General features: G+C 40.2%; 1 protein-coding gene across 19 annotated transcripts in view; it reads right to left on the bottom strand.

Annotated features, from left to right (window-relative positions):
- RBFOX1 (RNA binding fox-1 homolog 1) overlaps positions 1-24250 on the bottom strand; it is a 773250-nt gene that overhangs the window by 246852 nt on the left and 502148 nt on the right. For 2 of the 19 annotated variants that reach the window (XM_088064276.1, XM_088064273.1), the window contains exon 1: positions 11446-11790. The exons of 13 other annotated variants lie outside the window; for them this stretch is intronic. Coding sequence is in view for 4 of the 6 variants with exons in the window: in XM_088064273.1 (XP_087920399.1) it covers positions 11446-11589 (144 nt within the window). In the remaining 2 variants the exon portion in view is untranslated. Of the gene's footprint in view, positions 1-11445; positions 11798-20947; positions 20963-24250 lie in introns of those variants that run through there. 4 more of the 19 variants (XM_088064277.1, XM_088064275.1, XM_088064282.1 and 1 more) reach the window with 4 other exon arrangements.

The following is a 24250-nucleotide window of genomic DNA, read 5'->3' as shown; positions in this document are numbered from 1 at the left end:
CTCCCTGTTCCAGCAGGGCCACAGGAGTGTCCAGATGGTTCTGGAATGTCCCCACTGAGGCAATCTCCAAACCCTCTCAGGGCAGCCTGGTCCAGAGCTGGATGCAGAACTCCAGGTGGGGTCTCACCAGAGCAGAGTCCCCTATCAAAGGACTTTGAACCACCTTATTCCAATGGAAAACCTGCATTCCTAAACCAGGATCATTGGATTTACAACATTTCCAAAGCCTCAGGAGTCCTGCTGTCAGAAGCAAGCTGCAGCTCTAGAACTGTGGGCAGTAGCAGCTCAGGAGCCGTGAAAATATTACAGACTCATGTTCTCAAACATTTTTAATAGGTGACTTTCTGCAATGATAAAAGCTACAGAAAGTCTAATTTTAGGATCTGTTCATCATTTGTGTCTGGAACATTTTCTTCTACATTTTATTTTTGAGGCAAAAACAAATCACATGCTGGGTAGTTGCAATCTTTCAGTGATTTGCCTTAATGCATCCAGATACAGTATTGTGGATACCAGTGTTACATAAAGAAACTTCAAACAGTTGACAGGTACATTAAACCAAAACAAAATTAAAAGCCCACGAGCACGCAAGCACTTTTCCATCAGGGAATCCATTTGTACAAGAGTCAGGTTCTACAGAGCCATCTCCCTGCTTGTACAGTACAATTTCCCCTGCCCAGGGAGCACTGAGGGATGTTCTGCCCTGAGAAACATCTGAGAGAGTCAAAGCAGTTTGAACCTTGCCCTCCCCAACTGATGCTTTGGAAACTGCATAAACCTTTACTCAAAAATAGTTCAAGATGCCTAGTGATGTCTCTGCAGTAATAGTTTGTCGGTAGCTGTTTCAGTAATAAATGAAAGTTAATGCACATTTCTAATTTCTGTATTAGCATTCACAACTCAGATGCATTATTTCAATATAAAATGTATGGTGGAATCAAATTAGTAGGGAGAAAATCAACTCAAGCCACAGAGAAACTAGAAAATTTAAAAAGTGCCAAGGATCATCACTTTTTTAAAAACAGAACAGCACATATTCAACCAAAAGAAAAGATTAGTGTGCAAATACTAGACAACTAATTACATAATATACCTTTACAAAATTACATAATATGGGTACAGCTTATTTCCCTGTTTGCTGTTTGAAAAATAGATTGTTTAATAACCCATCAAAGCTATCTGTAAACCACTGCAACAATAGAGCAGATGTTGACTGTTGTCTTGTGCCTCACAGACATAATTAAATACAATGAAACACTCACGCACCCAAATAATGGAGGACAAACAAATACAGCAATGCTGCTCTATAAACATAAACCTCATTTACTGGGCACCTGCCTTATATTAATCTGTGATATTTAAACCAGGGAGGAAAACACAGAACAAGGTATTTATTCGCCTGCAGATCACAAAAACTACCAAGAATTCCTCTCAGTAATAGGGAGCTGCAACTTCTGCAATGCTGATCCCCACATCGTTATTTCCACAAAGCTCAGAGGGAATCACCTTTTCTACTGTGACCAAGCCAGGACAGGACTGTTGCATTTTCTGTACTAAAAGGGACCTGAATTTATGATTCTGAACAATCCAAACAGGCTAAAACACACTGTACCTGCTGTGTAATACAGCCTTAAGATGCCCATGGAAAACCATTCGATTGCAAAACACATTCCCTGCAATTATCTCCCATCCCCTTTCCCAGCCTGCTTTAAAGAGGCACTGGAAAGCAAAGATTAGGTTCCTTAACCATCCAACCAAGTGGCTTTCTGCTAGGGCAATATCCCATAACATTATTCAATAGTCTAGTTCATATCAAAATCTCAGAGATTAAAAAAAAAAAATCCTTCTTTACATTCATTTCTATAATCAAATCTAAATACATATTTTCTTTCATAATATCAATATTGCTCCACTATTTGAAAAGGACGATTACATAAATCAATACAAAATTAAGTACCTAATCCTGCAGTTGCTATTAAGAAACAGAGTTACCAGGCAAAAAAGCAACTTCAAAAATTACCACTCATGTATTGTAGAAGAACACTGAAGCATATTTTTGCTAATAAAAACAACAATTATTTTAAAAGTATAATGTTAAGTGTTATTATTTGTTTTTATTTTAGATAAAGAATATAAAACTGCTTTGCTTACTGCCAATGTGTTCTGCCTTTATATTGCATTTAGTTATTTCTAAGAAACAAGACAGAATATAATGTGATCTGCATCTCTTTATGGTAATAAAAGCATGCTAGTCTCCTTCCATAGACAACAGCATAAAGCATAAATCCAAATGGAAAACAAATGGAAGTATAATGCCACTGTGAAGCAAACCAATCAACCCTAAAACAGCTGAGATAGATCTCATCCACTAGTTCATTCATTCTTTATAGAAAAGAAATGAAAATATTCCTAGGTGTATCAGATTAAAAAAAAGAAAAAAAACAACCACCCTCAGCAGCTCTGAAAGGTTGTAAAGCACTAAATTCCTTTGATTTATGAGGCAACGTCCACCACACTGAGCAAAACAACTCAGCATGGCAGGACCCTTTTCCCTGCAATTCCTTTATTAACACAGCCCGGCTCTGCGAGGGAACAAAAGCAGCGGTGCGGGGTGTATAAATCATTAATACTCTGCGTGCAATGGCTGAATTTCCTGTGTGAGCTGGGAAGCCTTCCTGCACAACAGGGATTTTGGGCTTGGAATTGGCTGCTATGAAATGTACTTCATCATCCGCCGTGTTTGACGCTTCCCAATAGCTTTGTACTTTTCCTCTCCTTTTTCTCCCCCAAGCCCAGCAACTGCAATAGAAATTTATTGGATTTTATGTCTGCAAATAAAAGGAAGAGAAAAGCAGGAAAGGAGCAAGCAAACCCATTTAGAAGCAGAATCCTTTTCCCTTCATTTGAAGATGGGTTGTGTGCAAATAAAATCCAGTACTCACAAATTAATTCGGCGTTTTAATAATTTTTGGTGTACCTTACTAAACTGAAAAAAAAATGGAAAAAAAGATCTAACCAAAGAAGGTTTACACCTAAAAAGTAAAAAAAAAAATAAATCAACTATCACAAAAAATGTGACTCCTCTCCAAATTAAGTAATGTTCTATTGGAGCATTTATTTATTTAAGAACAGGCAGAAAGAAGGGCACAAGAACTCCTGAGCTCTGCTGCTTCACTGTTTTTACTTTTGGTGTATCAAAAAGTTTTCCAAAGAGCAACAGGCACAAGTGCACATGCCAAGCCTGGTATTCCAAGTGAAGCTGGAAGAGATGGTATCAAAGGGAAAGGAAAAAATAAACCAAGCCCCTTGGAACTGCAGTTTCTGAATGCTCCCGTGTTTCTGCAGCAAGACACGCTGAACTCGGGTAGGGAATAACAAAACTACTTATCCTGCCTCTGAACTATGTGCTATGCAACAATGGCAAAGTTGAACATTTTCCCAAACTTTGAGATGAAATAGCAAGTAATCTTCATGAAACATTCTGTGCTAAAACATTCCTTTTGGGGCTAAACTTGGGAAAACTAGAGAGCATGAGAGACAGAGGAGTGCTGAAAAAGCAGTCTCAAGCCATATGCTGCCCATCAGGGAGAATGGCACACATTACAGAGGTGACTGAGGATGCAATCAGTGTTGCAGCCAGGCCAGAGCACAGCTCCAAAGGTGCCCAGCACCAGCACCACCGACGAACATCCATCGCTGTCTAAAGCCATAAATATTTAAGACACTTGGAATGCAGCTTTGCAAACGTGAACAAGCTGAAGTCAGAATAGGGAAACATTCCAGTGGGCCATTTTACACTTCTGCAGCCATCCAGCAGACTCGAGATTAAAGCAATAAGGCTGCAATGCATGCAGGAGTCCCTCTGCATTACACAATAATGACATTCTGAACGGAAATAAATGAAGCCCCTGCAGTGCTATTCTGTCAGCTTTTGAAAGTAAATAACTTCACTTCTGACAAGACAGAGACATTTTTTTTCCTCCTCCTGCCACAGAGCATTAATTGAGCCATGCAGCCATGTAACATCCCAGAGACAGGACTAATACATGACGAGGAAAAAAGCTTAAGGAGGGGACACACATGGAATATATGGGCTGCCTAAGTGCTTCTCACCCCCAAATTTTCACACTAGCTCTGTTTTGGCAGAATCTTCTTCTCAGGGAGAACTTTTACCCTTGTTTTTGCCTCCCCTTCCAATGTTTTCTTTAACTTATTTCAAAAAAAAGCTTAAATTTCACACTTCATGAAAGATTGTGCATATCATAAGCTTATATTTTAAAACTTATCTTTCCTTGTTTGTAAATTAAGCTTCATGCCTACAATCAATACCTGTAATTAACTACTTCATGTACACAAGACTTTGTTCACAACAGAGATCATGATGATGGCTATAAAATAAAATATGGCTATATAAAATAAACTGCTATTAGAAGCAAAACCAAAAAAGTGATCTATAAAGCTACATCATAATTATAATAAATATTAGTGCAAATCAGTAAGGAATTGAGGTAAGGCATATTAGAACTATAAGTATATACACAAAACACAAATATGAGACAACAGTATAAAATCAATGTACAGTTACAAAAAAAATCATATTCAAGATGTTATAGTTCAGAAGAGCAACAATTTCTGGTGCATTTTGAAAAAGGGTTGAAAGGTAAATTTAAAGATGGTCCAAGATGAAAGCACTTGCATTCTTATTCATGAGTATCTGAACATCTTAAGTATTTCAATTTTGAAGTACCACAGAATTTTTCTTTCCATATCTGGAGGAAAAAGTAAAAATCAGTGACTCACTGTGAACAAAAAATAATTCACTGTACACTTCAGTTCTTACTACAGTAGCTAATTTTGATTCTGCCTGTGCTCAACACAACGAGAAAGAGCAGGATCAAAACACTGTGAGATCTCTCCACAGCTGGAGCCTGCTCTAGTGCAAAAGACCAAAGGCCCAGCTACAACTAGTCAGGATAGCACACACATTAGATATGCTATTTTCTCTAATTAAATTCACTGGGCTGCTGCCCTGACAGAGTGGGAGGGGAAGCAAAATGTAAAAGAAGTCAATGGTGCTGCACTAGGCAACTCGGAGGGAAATGAGCAATGCCAGCAAGGAAATGACAGGAGGTTCTCAGGAGAGCTCTTGCTCTACACATCACACTTTAAAACTGATAAATCAATCGCACATGCACCTTTAAAAGGCAGGAAAGCCTGAAGGATTCTTAGAGGGTGTTGACTTCTCCTTTCCACCAACATTATTCTAACTCTATAAAACAAGGTGATAAATTTCAGTGTCACAATTTTTATCACTTTCATTTATACCACCTATTAAATACTTCAAAAATATTTTTAGCAGGACTAATATCAACATGAGCATGGTACTTATTTACCAACTCAGAAATGCACACCTTGAAAACCAAAACCAAAATGTCAGTTTGGCTTTGAATGGCTATGGTCAAAACAAATCTAAACAAACTGAAATATCTCCTGGCTGCCCTGAGAAAAACCCCTGCTTACATAACCACCACACACTTTTCTTGGCATAAAATACCACACCACATATATTTTTTTTTTTTAGAAAATATCCATCCATATACATATTTAGCAAATATAATAAATGGGGATAACTTACAAATATCTCACAACAGAATGTCCAGGCAGCCCTTTTCAGATAAAACGTTTCAAAATGTTCAAAGAGGTCACTTAGAGAAAAGCAATGGCTCTAAGCCAAAAATATTCACCTGCTCCTGTCACAGGGAAGCTCCTCTGCAACTGCTCTTGCTCTTAAAGTCCAAAGCAGCAGGTAACCTTCTTAACAGATTCTTCTGGTTTCTTGAGGGGTTTTTGTGTTTGGAGTTGGTTTTGTTTTTCAGGTTGGGGTTTTTTTCCCCCCCTCATTCTAGTATTTAAAGAGGAGAGTACTTCACTAAAGCACCTCCTCTCTCGCTTTTGTAAGACTGACCTTGTTTGACAAGGCTGGAGTTCAATGCCCCAAACCAGCTCTTGTTCAGAGTGGGAGCTGCACAGCACTCCATCTCTAAGCCACTTCTCATTAGCCTCTGGAAAACAACAGAGCAGCTCTTGGGAGACAAAAGATATGTAAACATGGAAATTGGGCTTCAATCACAGGTGGAGTCACAAATACAGCTCTCGAGTTTATTGGTGAGTACCAAACAATCTTATTTACCCTGATCAGGATAAACAGCAAGACATCATTCCCGAAATCCGCATTAACAGCACTCCTGGATGCAACAGCTGCACTCCCACCTTTTGAGTTCTATTTCATTCATACACTAAAATTCCCTCGGAGTGCCACAGTGCCCCCTTAGGTACAAATGCATCCACAGGATACGGTCTGTAGCATGGTAGTTCCTTTTTTGTTTTACCAGAGTGCTATAATTTGTCTGACATCGCACAGCCTTTTACCCTACACATATGAATAAACAAGCACTGTGTTTCTCTTGGGGCAGCCAAGCTGGTTAAATGAATCAGAAAACCCTGAAAATATTGCCTACCCTCAGTCCATCAGCTACTGGACAATTATTCAAGGCCCAGCTGTAAGAAAAACAGATGGCGAGTGAGCATTAGTACCGTGGACTTCTTTGCACTCATGCAGTCATAAGCAGAGGTTGTACATTCTCACATGAAAATTGCCATGAAAAAGCAGAGAGAGGAACAAAATCGTGCAAAGACTCCAATTTATAAGAGAACAGATGCTTAAAATTCTCAAGAACTAAAGTCAGATTAACTGATTTTACAGGAGAACCACAGAGCGGTTACTATAAACGGACTAGGTAAAGAAAGGCAGCGTTCCCATGATTGGTTTAAACAGTGGCACCATAAAACATCACTTATTGAATTCAACTGACATACCTGAACCTTTGGAGGGTCACCAAAGTATTAAATGCAAAGCTAGATACTCAGAACTGTAACTGCAATGGTGGCATTCAGCAATTGATGAGCTTTTGATCTATTAAAAAGTTAAACTGTGTCTGGGAATTGTTTGAATTGCTCATCCATTCAATTCTTTACACAATTTTAGCACAAAGATAATCTCTTCTAATCCTTATTCCATTATTGACACTATTGACTACATCAATTGAAAATGCTACCAAATAAATCAACGCTAAATTAAGCCATGAAGAAAGAATGTGATAAAAAGTCTTTCAGACTCCGATAAATCATCAGATCCAGAAGCATGACATAAGTAACTGAGAGGGGAATTCAGCTTTTCTCCATAGCCATAATGCTTAAGGCCCAAATAAAATTACACTAATTTACCATGTAAGCAGTAATGGAATAGCTGGGGTAGAGATGGGAGGTTTTGTTGGTTTCTGCTTTGTTTTCATGGTGGATTCTTTTCATTATTGATAGGAGAGCTGTACCATGAACTACTTTGTTAAAGACAGAAAAGGTTGATATTGAAGTTTCAGTTCAATTGTTTTCGATCTGTGAATGTCCACTATGAGCAATTGCTCCATTTAAGAGGAATTACCCTTTGTACAAACCACTTCACTATTTAAAACAAAGCACATCTATCATCATTAAACAGAAAAAAAAAAAAGAATAGCAATTTTAAAATAACGACAGCAGCATTGTACACCATGACGTGGAATATTCCGTGATGTTTCAGAACAACAGTTTGTTTTGTCACTTTCCTCTGAAAACCCCAGCAGAATAACCAGGAAAACAGACCACAGGAGAACAGAGCTAAACCTCCATTAATATACCCCAAATCCCAATTTACCAGTGGTCAGCATTTTGCTGCAAAAATTACTTCAGGCCAGCATTTGATGTAAACTTTTGGGCAGAAATTTGGTTTTGCATTGATGTGTCATATTAAGGAGAAGAGAAGTGTGCAGCTGTTTCTAACCCATGAAATGCTACCAAAAGATAGGGTGTGCTACAAATGCAACTTCCCTTCTCCTGTATCTTTAAATATTGACACTAAGGAAAATTCACCCCCAAATGCATCCACACTTTCCCAGCTGGTCCTGTCCTTACAGTGACACAGTGAAAACTTCCAAGGTAAAGCCCCACGTTCTCCCTCTGTTCATTGCTGCCACTGACACAGTCACTTGGGTTTTGATGTTCTTTGAAAAGCCACTCTGGATTCCCATAGTTAGAACCATCTCATTAAGAAAATGTCCACATAATTTCAGACCATTTCAATCAAGTAACTCAAGCATTCTTCAGTTTCTGTTGGCTTTTTCAAGTGAATATCTTATCGAGAGCTAACCTATAACATGACTTAGGCCTCTGTCCTTTATTTATTTTCAACTTCATTTTCAAGAGTTAAGCTCTAATATTTTTAGGTAAAGCATCCTCCATGCATAAACTGTTTTAAAAAAAAAAAATCAGTTCTTCATTTGGTTGTTAAAACATGACACACATGTGTAAAGGGAAAGACATCAGAGCAAATACTCAAGTTTCTAACCCTGGAAAAAGCAGTAGAGCACTTCTGTAGTACACTGTGGAAAATATTTTATCCATTTATCCTAAACAAACTGGCCAAGCGATGTCACTTCTCAAATAAATAATGGCCAATTTTAAATCACTACCAAAACACAGATTTTCCCAAATTATTAATTCAGCTCCACAGAAAACCAGCATCCTCATGGCTATCAGGATAAATAAATGTTTAGTAATGAAGAGTCGCTTGCCCATCTTGAGAAGAATGTAATGCCTTTCACAGACTTTCAAGAAAGAATTTTAAAACTTCATGTGACAGAATACCAATGTAGACACATAAAAATAAGAATAATTATCTTCCAAAGTTCTAAATAGGCAGCAAAGTTTAACAGCTGAGAGCTCAGTTGTAATACAGATGTCTGAGGTGATTTTAATTGAGGTGCAAGTGAGCAGATATATCTCAAATGCAATTTTTAGAGAGAAAAAAAATACTTAGTAGCTTCACATAATGTCTATTTACTGCTGGTCACAGGTTGCACAGGCAGGGGGGATTCACTAGTTATTAAGTTGCCACATAAAGCTTTTAGGTCACCTGTATTTAAGATCGATAGACAACTTGATAGAGAGAGAAAAACATTTACAGTTTCACTGAAATAGTGGTATTTGCACTAAACATACAAACTAAGTATTTTTGTTAGTTTGCTCTAAACTATCAGATGGGAAAAATAGAAAAAAAAAACCCAAGTAGATTGTCATGGTAAAAGTTCATTAATGTTTTTCAAAAATAACTTCTCATTCATTTACTGTTTAAAACCAGAACCATGTTATATTGGCTTTGCAGGTGATGTCAACTCAGTCCTCTCTGCCTGGCTAATTTTGAAATAAAGTAGCATTGTTTCTAAATAAATACTTAACCAAATGCATAAAATAAGAGATCATATCTGAATTAAGAATACGATTATCTGACTCTCTAGGAATTCAGAATAACTAAAATGCTAACCAGCAATCAAAAGAAGCAACAAGCACAAAATTTTGAACCTGCCACAATTTTCAACGTAAATTTATCAGACTTTTCAACCTGTTATATAATTGTGATTAGTACAGGCAGGATGATTCCAAACTGACAATAGGGTGAAGGAGATGAGAAAGCAAACACTTCTAAAAAACACTTTCAGTGTGGCAGTTAATCCACTTAAAGAGTTAAAAATTATCCGCTAGATACAGCGCGTTGTAAAGTGCATTAGCAATCACTTCTCATCTTTCTCTCAGATGGAGTAGATGCAATTGAATTCCCTGTTTTAAAGTATTCATTAGAGTTGCACAGTTCCTTAAACCTTAAAGCAGTGCCATGCTATAGATATGTTTGCATAATGATACTGCAATATCTCACTGAGGAAGGTTATTAGAGCACCCTGCCTCATCTTTGTTATCCTTTATCAGCTCCTTGTGTGGCCATGTTGACCTCTCACCTGAATTCCCATTTTTCCTTTCAAAAGCCCTGTCTTCAACATAAAAACTGTTCTTTGACAAACTCAAAACAACAAATCCAGAACAAAACACAGGAGTACATTCTGTATGTAACCACTAAGTGCACAAGTCACACTGGATCATTAAAAGCTGATCTATAAATGCCATTCCCAAAGCAGATCCAGAACACAGAACTACCATGAACACACATTTTAGTTATGGCATGCAAGTCACTGAAATCTAAATACATCATATTTATCTAATGCAAATTTTAATTGCAGACATATGAATCCCTCCCACATACATGGATAATCTAGGGCACATGCAAGGATCTGTTATTACGCACTCCTAAGCTGGAAGTCAGAAATGGTTTATACTACACTACAGGAGAAAAAAAAATCTACAGAAGGGTTTATACCTGAAAATACTGAAGCTCTCTTCCTTCAGCAATAACAGAAAAACAAATATCCTCAAATAAAAATAAGCTTTGAATCCATTTTACCTAGTCTTTAGGAACAAAAAGAAATACCGTACATCTTTCAGGCATTTGTGAATGCAGAAATAAAGTTAGAGAGTTTCAGGGAAGTCAATATGCACAGAAACTGTTGTAGTGGAAGTTGGAAGAAATGCCCCTATTTGTTACAGTAGGCACAAGAATATTTTTTCCTCCTGAAGTTTCAATAGAAGTAAAAGAATGAAGAGGAGTAATCATTTTTGCATGACAACATATTTCTGTCTTGGCTCTACACACTTACTAGATGACTCTGTAATGGTGGATTCAGTTATAAAACAGAGCAGGATACAAAGATGATTCCAAAACACTAGTTAAAAAAAAAATATGGTATTATCCAGTTTTTTCACACTACAGCAGGGAGGGAGTACCAAATATTAAATAATTTAGGAAGAGAGAGTAGGAGGAAATATTTTTAAAAAAATTCTCTCAGCAAAATGGAAATTAAAAAAAAAAGAGTAGAAATTGGTATTGTTTTGCTGATACCAAAACATTTTTTTAAACCCAGTCCAATATACTTCAGCGATACAAGTATTCTGCACAGATATATCTTTATAAATCATCATTTTCCCTGTGAACTAAAATCAGCTTGGCTTTAATCAGCACCATGTTTTAACACAGACTTAAAATTCCTGCCTTCAAAGAAGGCTTAAACAAAATTGCCATTGGGCACATTTACATTAGAAGTATAATTTATGCCTGCAAGTGAATAAAGAGCAGTCCTTTATGGCTGAAACTGCTACAGCATCCATGAGAAATGCAGACAGTACTGTGTTAAATATCTATAAACATCACCGACAGAGACCGCAAAAAAATAAAATAAATAAACCAACACCAAAATACCGGAAGATATGCGAAGGCTCGATGCTCTGCTAAAACATATTTTCTACTCACTCTCACATTCCTAAGTGCAGGCACAACACTCGCTCCACACGGTGGGAGACATTTATACAGTCTATTCACACAGAAAAATACCTCCCCGACTGCAAATCCCCCAAACGACGCTGACAAAGCAAGCGGTGCGAGGAAAAGGAAAAGTTAAGCAAACTTACCTGCTGTAAGTACATAAAAGTCAAGGCACAGGAGAGCTGGGGACACATGCCCACGTTCGGCAGTGCCACGCAGGTTGCACCCGTAAGGGGATGCTGCATGGTGTTGCTCTGAAGTCTACGTAGAACAAGTGAGGGGGCTTGCATGCAAGCACGTTTGCCCTATCTTGTCACTACGGGCTGCTTGTTGTTTTTCTTTTCTTTTTTTTTTTCCCTCCCTTTCGATTATTTAAATAAGAAACGCTGTTTCTCCAACGCCTTTCCTCTCCCCAGCGCTAAGCCCCTACATTCGTTTGTCAGCTAAGGCAACTTGGTAGGTTTAAACTACGATTTTTTAACAGAGAGGAAAAAAAGAAGACACAGCCTGCAGCCTATTGATGAGCAAATGGAACTTCCTCAATGACAGAGAGCTGAAGCTTGTCTCACAACAGTAGCTGCTGACTAGGGGAGAGAGAGAGAGACTCAGTGAGGCTCAGTCGGCTGGTGCTGATGCTGCACAGCTTCTCATTTGTCAAATGGGTCCTAGGGCAGGGTCTTTACCACTCACCAAAATTCAAATACTGCATTTTAAAAATCCCTGGAGAGGCTAGGAAAGGAGAGAAAGTGAGCGTGCTCCATCGCAGGCATCCATGAGATCTGGGCAATTAGTGTCATTGCCCAGCTGGGACTGGATGCCTGTTATGATTCTGCACGCACACAGACACACTCACACACTTCCCCCCTCCCAGGACACCTGACTGGAAAAGGGCTTTCCCCTTCTAAGAACACAAGTATGAAGCACAAAGTAGGAAAGGGAAAGAATCTTGGCTACTCAAGAGGATTCCAGCAAACACACGGCGCTATCAGCACGTGAGCTTTTTTAAAACACAAATTAATTTTATATCTACGTTTCATTCGCTCTCCAGCTTCCCAGAGAAGCCTATAAAAGCATTACAGTCAAACTGTGCAGGAGCTGTGTAGCCACTGCAGCAGAAACACTGGGAATGAAGCAGGATTCTCTGGCATACTGTGTCTACTTGACTGGGGGGAGGGGAGCACACTTGGATAAAGACTGTATCTTAAAATTGGTCTAAAGCCCATCTCATCTAAAATTACAAATTTATTTGACAGCTAGTCAATCTATTATCAAGGACTGCCCTATCAGGTTACATGGAAAAATTACATTTGCAATTTTCAGAATTTAATGTTTACTTTCTACTTTGAGAACGATACCTCAGAATTAGTATTCCACTCTTGCCAGCTTTTTATTCACCCCCCCCTTTATTTTATGGAGTAATAATTATTCATTAGTAGATCTAGTTAGTCTTTATGTAATAAAGTAGGATGTGACCTGCAAATCAAGTAATTTATACTACAGCTTGTCCTTGAGGTCCTATATTATAGGTCTTTTTTTTTCCTGAGATACAACTCAAGTATAACAGAAGATATTACTATTTTTAATTAGAATTTGACAAATGAATTAAATATTAATTCTTCAAGAAAGAAGGTCAAACCTCAAAGAACCACCTGAGGTTTCGAAGGGGTTCCTTCTTTATAAAGGACTCTAAAGAAGATTTGAAAATCACCTATTTTATAGGATACATAATTCCCACAAAACACAGCTGAGACCAAGAGTTTAATGCTAACAACAATAAGCAAATAACCCACATACAGGAAAACTCTATTTTATCAACAGCATAACTGCTTTGATATAAGATCTACCCTTAAAAACAAGTAATAGTCCCCGCTTAACTGGAAACAGAATCAAAACACGTCACTGCAACTCAGGTGCTACATTAAAAAAAACCACATTTCTTTTTCATTCTACATGTGCGCACACATACCTGCACCCACACAAGCCTCAGAGACTGATTTAGATCCACTAAGTCTTCTTCATGCAAAACTGAACATTTTCCAGCAGAATCAGTTATTACGTAATTTTCTTTCTCAAAGAAAAAGCAGTCAATGCAACAAAACCGTAACTCGGTAATCGACACCAGGACAATCATGCACAAACTTACAACACAGGAATTGGCTTTGGCTTAGGAAACACCCATGCTGTTGCAGTTAATCATGGACTCATCTACTAGAACAGCCCAGATTATTTAATCACAAAAAAACCCCAAAACCAACCCCCACCACCGGGAAAAACCAAACAAAAACCCCAAACCGGCAACCAAAAAACCCCTCATGCCACAGAGCGAGTGAGGAGGAGGGGAAATGAACCCTCTCTGTGCCCTTTCTCCTTTTTTCATTCTTTCTCTGTGCCTTAAGCAGCCTCCTGTTCTGACAGGAGTATGCCATGCTTTTCTTCATTCTTTTTATTTTTTTCCCAGCCCAGAAAGGCTGTTATTCTGCAAATGCCCTAAGCTGAGAGAAGTTTCCCCTCAGTTCAGTTTCATATGAAATACCATAAATAATACATGGCACTTTAATGAGACCTTATCAGCATGTTTAATGAAAAACAAATACGTTATGTAAGGTAACCAACTCCTTCTATATTATGTCAAAATCAAAGGCAGCATGCTTCCTAGCCAAACAGTTTGGAACTATATAAGTCTATCCAATTTCCCAAAGTGAGGTTCTGGAACGTGGTGATGGTCAAGCAAAGCTTCTTCTGTCTGTTGCACTATTTTACACCTAAAAGGACATCCATAAAACAGATTAAATTCTTAAAAGCAGTGTGTTGAACAATTACTTCAAGAGAATTTAGCACTGTCAATGTAGCTAACAGTCATTGTAAAAGTGAATTTCCCATTGGCCTTTTATCCTTAATTTTCACCCAATTTAAAGTCAGAAAAACATGACCCACAAATCCTGCCATTTACATAATTAAATTATTCAAACAAGAACAGCAATATATTAACTATCCAAATCATCTATACACAAACAATAAACATACATAATTCAGCAGTGTAAGAGACCAAAAAAAGAAACACAATTCTTTAGCCTGATATATGCTCCTTCAAGAGATGCAGAGAGGAAAGTCATTACCAATTTTCATCCCTTCCAAGTATAACTTGTCATTATGTCTAAAAAGAAAAAAGGTAACAAAGTGTATTTTATTTTTATAAATATAAAATCAATGTCTCTTCTTTAAAGCCATTTCCTTGTTTACACACACTTTCGTCCCTAACCCAGCCCATTAATCACCCCCACAGTCCCAGTTATGGCTATATATACCCTGAGTGCCACCACAGCTGTGCCAGAGGGACACGAATGGCTGTGCACAGCCTGACCTTCCCTGCCCCTGCACAGGGACAGTGTCCCTGGAGCAGCACCACGCACTCCCACAGGCCAGCACGGCCCCCAGCCACACCTCACCTGCAAATTATGAACAACTCCATTTTCCCTTCATTCTGCCACAACCAGAGTGTGCAATTGCAAAAACACCTTCAGCACGTGACATTTCCCTCCATCCTTCTGCCCTCTTGGGTCAGGAGCTGAACTCACCCCACGCTCAGCTGCTGATGTTATCAAGTTCCTATCAATTAGCAACAAATACCAACATTTTACGAGAAAAAAAAAGGCCAACCATCTACACTGCCCACATCAGCCTCTGTGGGAGTTCCTAGAAGCATTCTAGGAGATAAAACTTCTTCCACACTGATAATGGATCCACCTGAGATGCAATGACACCATGAGAGGGAACAGTCCCTCCTCCAACCTCTCTGGGTTGCCCATGTCATGGCTTATGGCACAGGCAGAGAACTTGCACACAGGCACCTTCTCCCCACATCCATTGAGAACACCATTTGAAAAATGCCACCAGGAAAGCCTGGGTCAATCTTGAATCTGCAATTAAAAAGATGAAAGCAGAGAAGCTCTGAAACAAAGAAGCAAAAAGGACCGACAGCACTTCTCACATAGCTGATTTACAAATCCAAACCCACTTAGATTAGCAGTGCATCTGTTTATTTAACGTAACACATTCTATTTAAAATCAGCCACTCAGTTTGTTGTGACCTGGTAGTCAACTTCAAACTCAAGTCCAAATTTTGCACTTCCAGACCTTTGACCTAGAAGTTAACCTTTGGAATGACCACAGCAGACTGTCTAACATTTAAGTAAAGGAAGGCTCCAAAACACATCACCTGCACCACCACACACCATTTTACACCTCAAACTCCTCTCAGTAGTAGCCTGCCTTAAGAAGTTCACACATAGAGGAGACATGCAGTATTCCCAGTATTGTATGCCTCCAGACATCAAGTGTTAGAAAAAATAAATCATGACTGCATGCTCCATGTGAAGAAGGTAGTTTCTTCTCAACTTTATAAAGTGGTTGATGCGGTACAAAAATAATTCAAGCAAGTGGCACAGAATCTAATAGTGGAGCAGTCTTTTCTCTATCCTAACGCCTTATCTAACACCACATGAAAAAATAGCTCCTAGGACTTGAAACCAAGAAAAGCAGCGTATTCGCATTATAAAATTGAATACATCAGTAACATTTTCATAATTACTATAAATTATCGATATCTCTCCCTGTATTTCAAATAGCATTCTATTTTCTGTAGATATATCTTTTTAAAATAAAGTGGGGTAATATAGCAGATTTTTTTTTAATACTCTGTATTGTCAAAAAATATTAAATCAAAGGGTTTCCTCTCTGTTCTCGTAAACTAAACGGCAATATCTCATCCTTCCTGTGGTATTTTCTTGTCATGACTATCCCTATTTCTAATACCAGGTTTACGTTAAGATTGCTCTCCTTTAGTAGGTTTCTGCACAAAGATCAGGACATTACAGAGGCTCATGCTTACCTCAGGCAAGTAAGAATCACTAATTTTCTGTTTCTATTAAGCACGGTGTTACATCCATTGACTTCTCCAGTACTTCATACCCAGTCTCTCCAAAGCCTCTGCAGCAGAGTTAACCTCTTCAGCACCACTCAACACACCTTTCACAAGCATTCAGCAATAACTAGATTTTTAACAACAGAAGCAGCCAAGAGCCCTTATTTCCACCAATGTGCTCGAGTGGGGGAGGAAGGCAACACAATAAATAAAATGTTCTGCCTTTACAGAGTGAGGGGCAGCTCCGAGCAGAACGCGTGCGTTCCCTGGCAGGGGTGATCCCCCTATTTGGGGGCACTCTGTGGGGAGCCTGGGGGGCTGAAAACAGGGCTGGAAAGGGCTGGGAACAGAAGCGGGGGGCGGTTCGGGTGCGTGCGGAGCGCGGCCGGGAGCGCTCCCGCTCCGCCGTTCCGGGCGCTCCATCTAGCGGAGACACGGCTGTACCGGGGGACACGGTCACCGGGGGGACACACGGCTGTACCGGGGGACACGGTCACCGGGGGGACACACGGCTGTACCGGGGGACACGGTCACCGGGGGGACACACGGCTGTACCGGGGGACACGGTCACCGGGGGGACACACGGCTGTACCGGGGGACACGGCCCCCGGGGGGGACACACGGCTGTACCGGGGGACACGGTCACCGGGGGGACACACGGCTGTACCGGGGGACACGGTCACCGGGGGGACACACGGCTGTACCGGGGGACACGGTCACCGGGGGGACACACGGCTGTACCGGGGGACACGGTCACCGGGGGGACACACGGCTGTACCGGGGGGACACACGGCTGTACCGGGGGGACACACGGCTGTACCGGGGGGACACACGGCTGTACCGGGGGGACACTCATTTGAGGGGGGACACACGGCTCACTCGGGGAACCCGGTCATTGGGAGGACACGGCTCACTCGGGGGGGACACGGTTCATTTGTGGGGACACACACGGCTCACTCCTGGGGGGGACACGCGGCCCGTGCAGCGCCCGGACACAGCCGGCCCTCGCTGCGGACACGGCCCCAGCAGCGGCATTAGCCCGGAGCTCCCCGGGGTCCGGCATCCCCCCTGCTCTCGGCCGTGCCTCGCCGTCCCCCCGGGGCTCCAGCGGCACCGAGACTCGGCACAGACACTGGGAAGGCAGCGAGGCCGGGGCAGGAGGAGCAGGAGGAGGTCTGGGGATGCTGAACCATGGCAGAGCAGGGGCAATGAGGGCAGCAGCGCCGGTTTGGGAAAGTTTGAGATGATGGGACATTCCATGGTTAGGGGAAAAAAAAACCAACAAAAAAACTCAAATAGCTTTACCTAAACTGCTGCCTCCAGACTCGGGAAGCAGGGACACAGACCCAAGAACATGAAATGGAAATTGGTGCAGCAAAAATCCTCTGTGGATGCCACTCTCACCTCCCTTAGCACAAAGGTAATGCAGACACTACGACATTTCATTTAGAGAAGCACAGGGTGCTCACACCCCCCGTGCATTACTGCCACAACACCAAATCAACTCTTCCAAACCAGCCCTTAGAGCAGTTCTTTAGGTCTGACACATTGGTACAAGCCTGCATCACAAAAGGACCCCTTGAACACAGGTGTCCAGCTTAATAATAAGCATTTAGGTTATTCTTTATATAACAAGCTGAGAAGGACAAGTGTGGTCTTGCCCTACAAGGTTTTTCCACAATTCCAGATGAGAAGACACGACATTACCCTTATAAAATTAACTCAATGAAATTTAAAAACTCAGGATTTTTTTTTTTTTTTAAAGTAATCTAAAAAAATAAGGAATATTAACCACAGAAAACTCTGTACACCTTGTTAAGCTCTAGTCCATAGAATGGGGGGGCTACAGACTACTCAGAAGTGCACAGCTGGACCTGAAGTGACAAAGCCTACTTTCCTCTGCTGCCACTTGTGGCAGGTTGTCAAGCACCAGACAGGAGAAAGAGTATTTGACAAAAACATACTGTACATGTTTCACTGAAATTTATTTTTACACAAAATTTTGTTTTCTTATATAGACATAAGTTACTATTTTGTTCACACATACAACACTTGTTTTAAACTAAAATGTTTACACAAATTCATTAATCCACAGAGGTTTAGCCCATTTGTTTTATTGGAGTTTTTTTTGCTCCATAATTTGTACTACCCACATGTTACACTTTGCTGCTTTTATAAATTCACAAGGCAAGAACTTAACTTTGAGGACAAAATGAGCTGCAGGAGCACATAACTTTAGAGCTTGTTTCCATGTAACAGCAATAAAAGTTAAATAACCAAAGGACCATCAAATGTAATTGTAAAAATACATAGTAGGGCAACATAAACACATCTTGATCAAGAAGCTTTTTAATGAACTATTATTAACATCTTAAAAATTAAAAGCATATCAAATCTCAGAAGGAGAACAAGTGATAGATTAATTATGCTATTATGTAAAGTTTACCTCTTTCTTCTGTAGGAATTAAATTCACTGGACATCAGCAAAGTTTCCTTCTACAGTGAAGCCACTTATTATTCTCTCCACATCTGAACATCCCCTCATATATTCTAAGTCCACCATACTTAGTCCTCAATGCTGGACTCATTTTAATGTATAACAGATGGATATTAACATGCTCATGTATTGAGCCAAGAAATCCTCCCTGTCTCCTCTTCCCCAGAGTGTGGGATCCCTCCAGTGCAATGAAGGATTCCTCTGCAGCTCCCTTGAGGACTTTGTTTATCATCATCTATCAGCAAAATCCAAAATATTCCTCAGCATTTTGGCCCTACCCCATAACATGGGCTAAGTCACTTTCAAATTTAGCTCAGTGACTCCATCATCTCTAATTCTTTCTTCTGGATTTGAATCTGAATTTGAACTAAAACTTCAAATTCTTATTACCAAGGCTGACAGGATCTAGTTAAATACCCAGCTTCACCCAAAGAGATAAAGATATGACACAGGAGACCTAAAATCGAGGGGTTTGTAGCTTTAAGCTTCAGTTTATACTGAATCCCTACCAAGGCTTTCCAAGGTAGGCATCTACCCACTCTCCAAAATCCCATTCCAGAAGAAAGATACCCAATGCCATGACCCAATCTTACCCCTGTGCCAGCATCTAGGAGGAAAAGGTTGTTTGGTTTTTTTAACTTAGGAATTTTGGCTCTCTAACCCTTGCAGAATGGCAAGTTGTGCATATGAAATTGATACAAAGCTGCCTGTAAAGGGTTGTTTAGTTTGAGATGGGGACAGAAGTACTGTGTGAGAAAGTCCAATTTTATACAGAGTCAATATTGGCTCCTTCCTTCTTCCTCTGGTTTATCCACCAATTTTGAATGAAGCAGTTGCTTTTTTTCCTAACTGCATTTTCTCCTCAATTGTCCAGGGACCCTGTCCTTTCCATATTACATTTCCAGTTGTTTCATTAGTGTAACCTCTTTCAGTTCATGAATCCAGTATCAGCTCCCTCCTCTCTTCACACTCTAATTGGTCTTTTTTTTTTCATCTTTTCCTGCTTCAATTGATAAGGTGTCACACTCCACACCACTGAGTCTTTTTCTTCCTCAGCTACTAACTAGAGTCTGAAAATTCATCTACAATATTTTCTCGAAGCTGTTTGCTTTCATCAACACTAATCAGCTCTCCCTTGTTGTAGTGACCCTTCTCCTCTCCTACCTGCAATTTCTTCCCCTCTAAACTTCCTTAACGTGGTGAAATTCACACTGGAAATGCTGAATTCACTCTCCTGCTCCCCTCTGCTGATTTTTGGAACTATTGCACTATTTCAGCATAAAGTTCAAGTTTCTCATCCTCCAGGATTCAAACCATCCAAGACTCAGCATTAAAATCTACTCCTGTTGGACAGCTACATGCTCCTTAGTTTCTCTCTAAGACCCTCTCAATATTCTATGTCACAAACCTAAGACTAGGCTCCTTTACTCAAGCCCAAACCACATTTCACTCTGGGTGGGACCTTCACCTCCCTTGCAAAGTGATTTCCAGGGAAGAGAGCCCAGCACACGCTGCACGTGCACTGCAGAACGTACAGAAACAGGCTGGACACCCTCGAGAGAAGCAGGTTTGCTGCAGGTGCTGCTCAGTGTGGGCACCTGCACACCAGCCAACTTCGCCCAACTCCTGAGAATCCCCCAGTCATGGCAAGCACAAAAACACGCACAAAAACACACACAAAAACCCATTTAGGCCTGACTTAACTCTCCAACCTGATACTTTGCAGCTTCACCTATCAAACCTAACTTCTCTTCTGGGAAAGGCTTCTACATGGACATCCCAGGAGCACAAAAGGAGCAGAAACATTTCTCACATGAGGCCAAACAGGTAAGTTAAAGCTAGCCAGGGGAAGCATGTGCCCTCCTCTTCAGCCAGAGCCCAGACACGTTTCTACAAACAGTAGGTCTCCAAAACTTATACTCAATTTCTGCTCAAAAAATTCAGAAGAAATACATCAAACAGATAAAATTCATCAGCAAATACTGTATTTAAATGAAGGGACAGAGAACTGCCACACTTCAAGTGACATGTTTTTATACTGGCTGTTCAAAGCAATACAAAGCCAAGACTTTAACTCACTTTCCACAAAGTTCAAGAAAATATATCCATAAAATACCGATATTAAATAAAGAGCACAGTTCTGCACAAGCCTTGTGCATTATTACAGATATAAAGTCAACATTTAAAATTGGGTAAATTGCAAAATTACTCACATCAAATGCTCACGTACCTGTTATTCCTCACAACTGAACTTGGTGCAAGTTCTAGGGCTCCCAAACTTTTATCAGCTCTGAGCCACCAGGCTGCCTCAGCAATGACCCCAGGGCTCCTCCCAGCACAGGTGCCAGTGGTGATGGAGATTGCTGTGCTGCAGGACACCAATTGGGATCAGCTGGGAACTCAACAGCCATCAGGTGTCACCATCAGCTGTCACCGCCAGGCCTCGGTCAGCACAAGCCACCCCACCCACACACAAAGGGTTCTACCTCTAATTGCACATCTCATTTTGTGCCTCCCTCTTTCTTGAGAGGGAACCCCAAAGCCACAGACCTTCCCTCCCTGTGCACATAAATCCCTTCCTGCTCCACAGAAAACCTCGACCCTTATTAAGGTGCAGCACAGATCTCACTGGATCAGCTACATTATGTTCATTATTGATGCAGTTTTACATTGGATCTTGAATTTTTACTTGAAGCCAGTATTATTGGTACCACAACTACATTCCCTAATTCTAAAAAGAAACATTTCTGGGGTGTTACAATCTGACCTATCAGTAAAAAGCTAAAATATCAAATCTTGGAACCATCCTCACTGGAATAACAGGAACAAAATTAAATGCAAGGACTCACCAGTAATCTCCAGACAGGGCAACTTCAGGATCTCACAGATAAACAGAACAGCAGAAAAAAACCCCACCAGCCTACCTAAAACCAGCAGCTAGACTACAAATAACAAAGAGTAAAATAGCTGTAGCATTGTTTCATCCTCCATTTACCATGAGGCAAACTGGCTGGAACTGGTGGAAGTCTGAGCTCTCAGGGAGTGCAGTCCTGGCTCTCTAAACACAAAACACCTGCAGTGCTGCAGAGAAGGCAGCAGGAACATTTTTCTCAAGAATTTACTGATGCATTTCAAGTTAAATTGCATTGTAAGTTTATCACTGTATCTAATTTTATTATTTTCTACAATAAAATAATACTAAAAGAAGGGCAGTTGTGGGATTGGATAATCACACCTGGTACACACCACAGATCCTCGAAAAAATTCTCTTGACTTAAGGTGTGCTTTCATGTACTTCTCATTCTTACTTAAATATTTCATCACTTAGTGCTGAAAAGTCAATATGATTTTCAAGACTGAAATAATGTGGAAAGAAATAAACTTGAAACAAGCAAATTTTAACAATCTTATTTACCTAAATATTGCCAAAGTAATTAAATTGCCATAAAATACTTAGTCAAGGAGCTAGACGGCCTTGCTGCATAATTCATCAGTCATTTTAATCCTGGTGATGAGTATCAGGTTCTCTACAGAAATGCTTTTAAAGAGTGCTTAAGAAAAATCATTGTTAGGGAATTATGAGATGTATTACCAACAGATAGAACAATCCAGCAAAACCCACCCTGTGGCCTCTGTAATAGCAAATGATATTCATATAGAGAAAACTCATACCCCTGAAGTCACAAACTGCAAATGCTAATACTTTACACAGGAGTCTGAGTTAATAAGTTCTCCCCAGCATTTGTCTTCACTGAAAGATACTACACACAAAGAAGAATTTGCTCAGTTCTGAGGTTGCTCTAGATCTCAGTCACTTGCAAGCTGAAAGCAAAAATTTGATCAACAAAGTGGATTTTATATATCAATAATGAAAAGAGTAAATTTACATACTTTACCAAGAGCGTGACCTAAATAATAAAGCCTACAAAACACCAGAACTAAGTTTATCTATGTAATTAGAATTTAAACATTCTGACTGCTTTATTCCATACCTGTTTCCCATACAGAGCTTGACCTTCCCTCAGTCAGTTGAGAATATGCATAGGCCAAACAACGCTGGAATGACTGAATCAAAAAATAAACAATCTTTGGTTCCTTGCTTTCATTCATTCTTTTTTGTTCTCCAGCATTCATCCCTGCCCCTATAAAACCTTGGAATTGTGAGCCAGGGCAGAACAATCAGTTGCTCCCGTGGGACCTGCACACACAGCCCCATCTGCACTGGGATGGGGGGAGAGATACTCAGAAGAGGCAAAATCATGAGATTTCAACCCATTACCTTCTGGGAGTTACATAACAGTTGTTAGTCAGATTTGAGCAGGAACTCAGACTGACTTGAAAGGACCAAAGTCAAGTTCATGAAGTCCCATTTTCTCTGGTGACCTTTCAAAGACTGCTAGAATCTCTTGAGAATACTGCCTTTCGTGCATTTTGGGAAGAAAGTACAGGGAAATGGCCGAAACTCAAGCATTTAATTCCAAAGAGTTGAATTTTATCAATTTAACCTCAGGATGAGTCTCAGGTCTGCTGACACTCCCTAATGAGGTGCTGCAAACCCCTCTCTGTGGCAGTGGTGTGAGGAAGACACAGCTGCCCAGATGTGGGTACTGGGGGCTGGTGCCTCTCCCTTGCCTGCCACACCTCACCTGTGTCCAAATGTGGATTCAGTGGGATTCCCTTGGCTTTGGGAGTCAGAGGAGCCATCATCTCATAGGTGTGTTCACTTAGTCCCAGGACATGCTCAGTGTGCTACCATCAATTAATGCTGTGTCTCCTTTGGCATGCTGAGCCCAGCTTATGGCCCTTGTAATTTCAATTTATGTGCTCTAACTGTCCACATCGCATGCCTGGAGAAAAACAGTAATTTAAGTTTAGGAATTTCTGGGTTTCAGAGCAAGAAAAATTCAAGTGTTCAAGTCCTCAGCCCTACACATAATTCCTATGTAGCTTTATTGTTAAATAATGATTACGTGGCTTTCTGTATGTAAACATGTGATTTTCTGAATATAAATATGTGACTTTTTGAATATAAACATTCAGGTTTCCTACTGGCAGTGAGGAAGTGCAATGCAGGGAATATCAGGCTTTTGTGGGGGATGAACATTTTAATTTATTATTATCTTTAATTTATTATTATCTTTTAATTTATTATTGTCTTTATCTGGTGTTATTGTAAATGTAGTATTTGCTAATATAATTTAAATAACTGAGAGACTCCATCTGAAAAATGAAAATGACAGATACATTTAATACAACAAATTTACTGATCCCAAGTAACCAAGTGCTTGATTGGTTTAGTGCCACCCCCACAAAAAAAAAGCTAATATGCACTCTGCAAACTTTCTTCATTGGATGTTTAAAAAATTAAGTGGCACAAACATATTTTAGCAAGGTTTCCACACTTGCTACAATACAGACAGTTGTACTGGGCACTGGAGAGGGATGAGGTCAGTGACAGGAAGGAAAATGTCATTACCTAATTCCCATTCTGCTGCCAACTCTGACCTTTGGATTCCATTTCAAATCCAGCTAT

This window comes from Pseudopodoces humilis, chromosome 18 (assembly GCF_049639895.1).
Source record: "Pseudopodoces humilis isolate 2021_Gansu_Grassland_sample_001 chromosome 18, ASM4963989v1, whole genome shotgun sequence".
NCBI classification, from domain to species: Eukaryota; Metazoa; Chordata; class Aves; order Passeriformes; family Paridae; genus Pseudopodoces; species Pseudopodoces humilis.
Note: the sequence above shows the minus strand (reverse complement) of the source record. Positions and strands in the feature narration are given on the sequence as shown.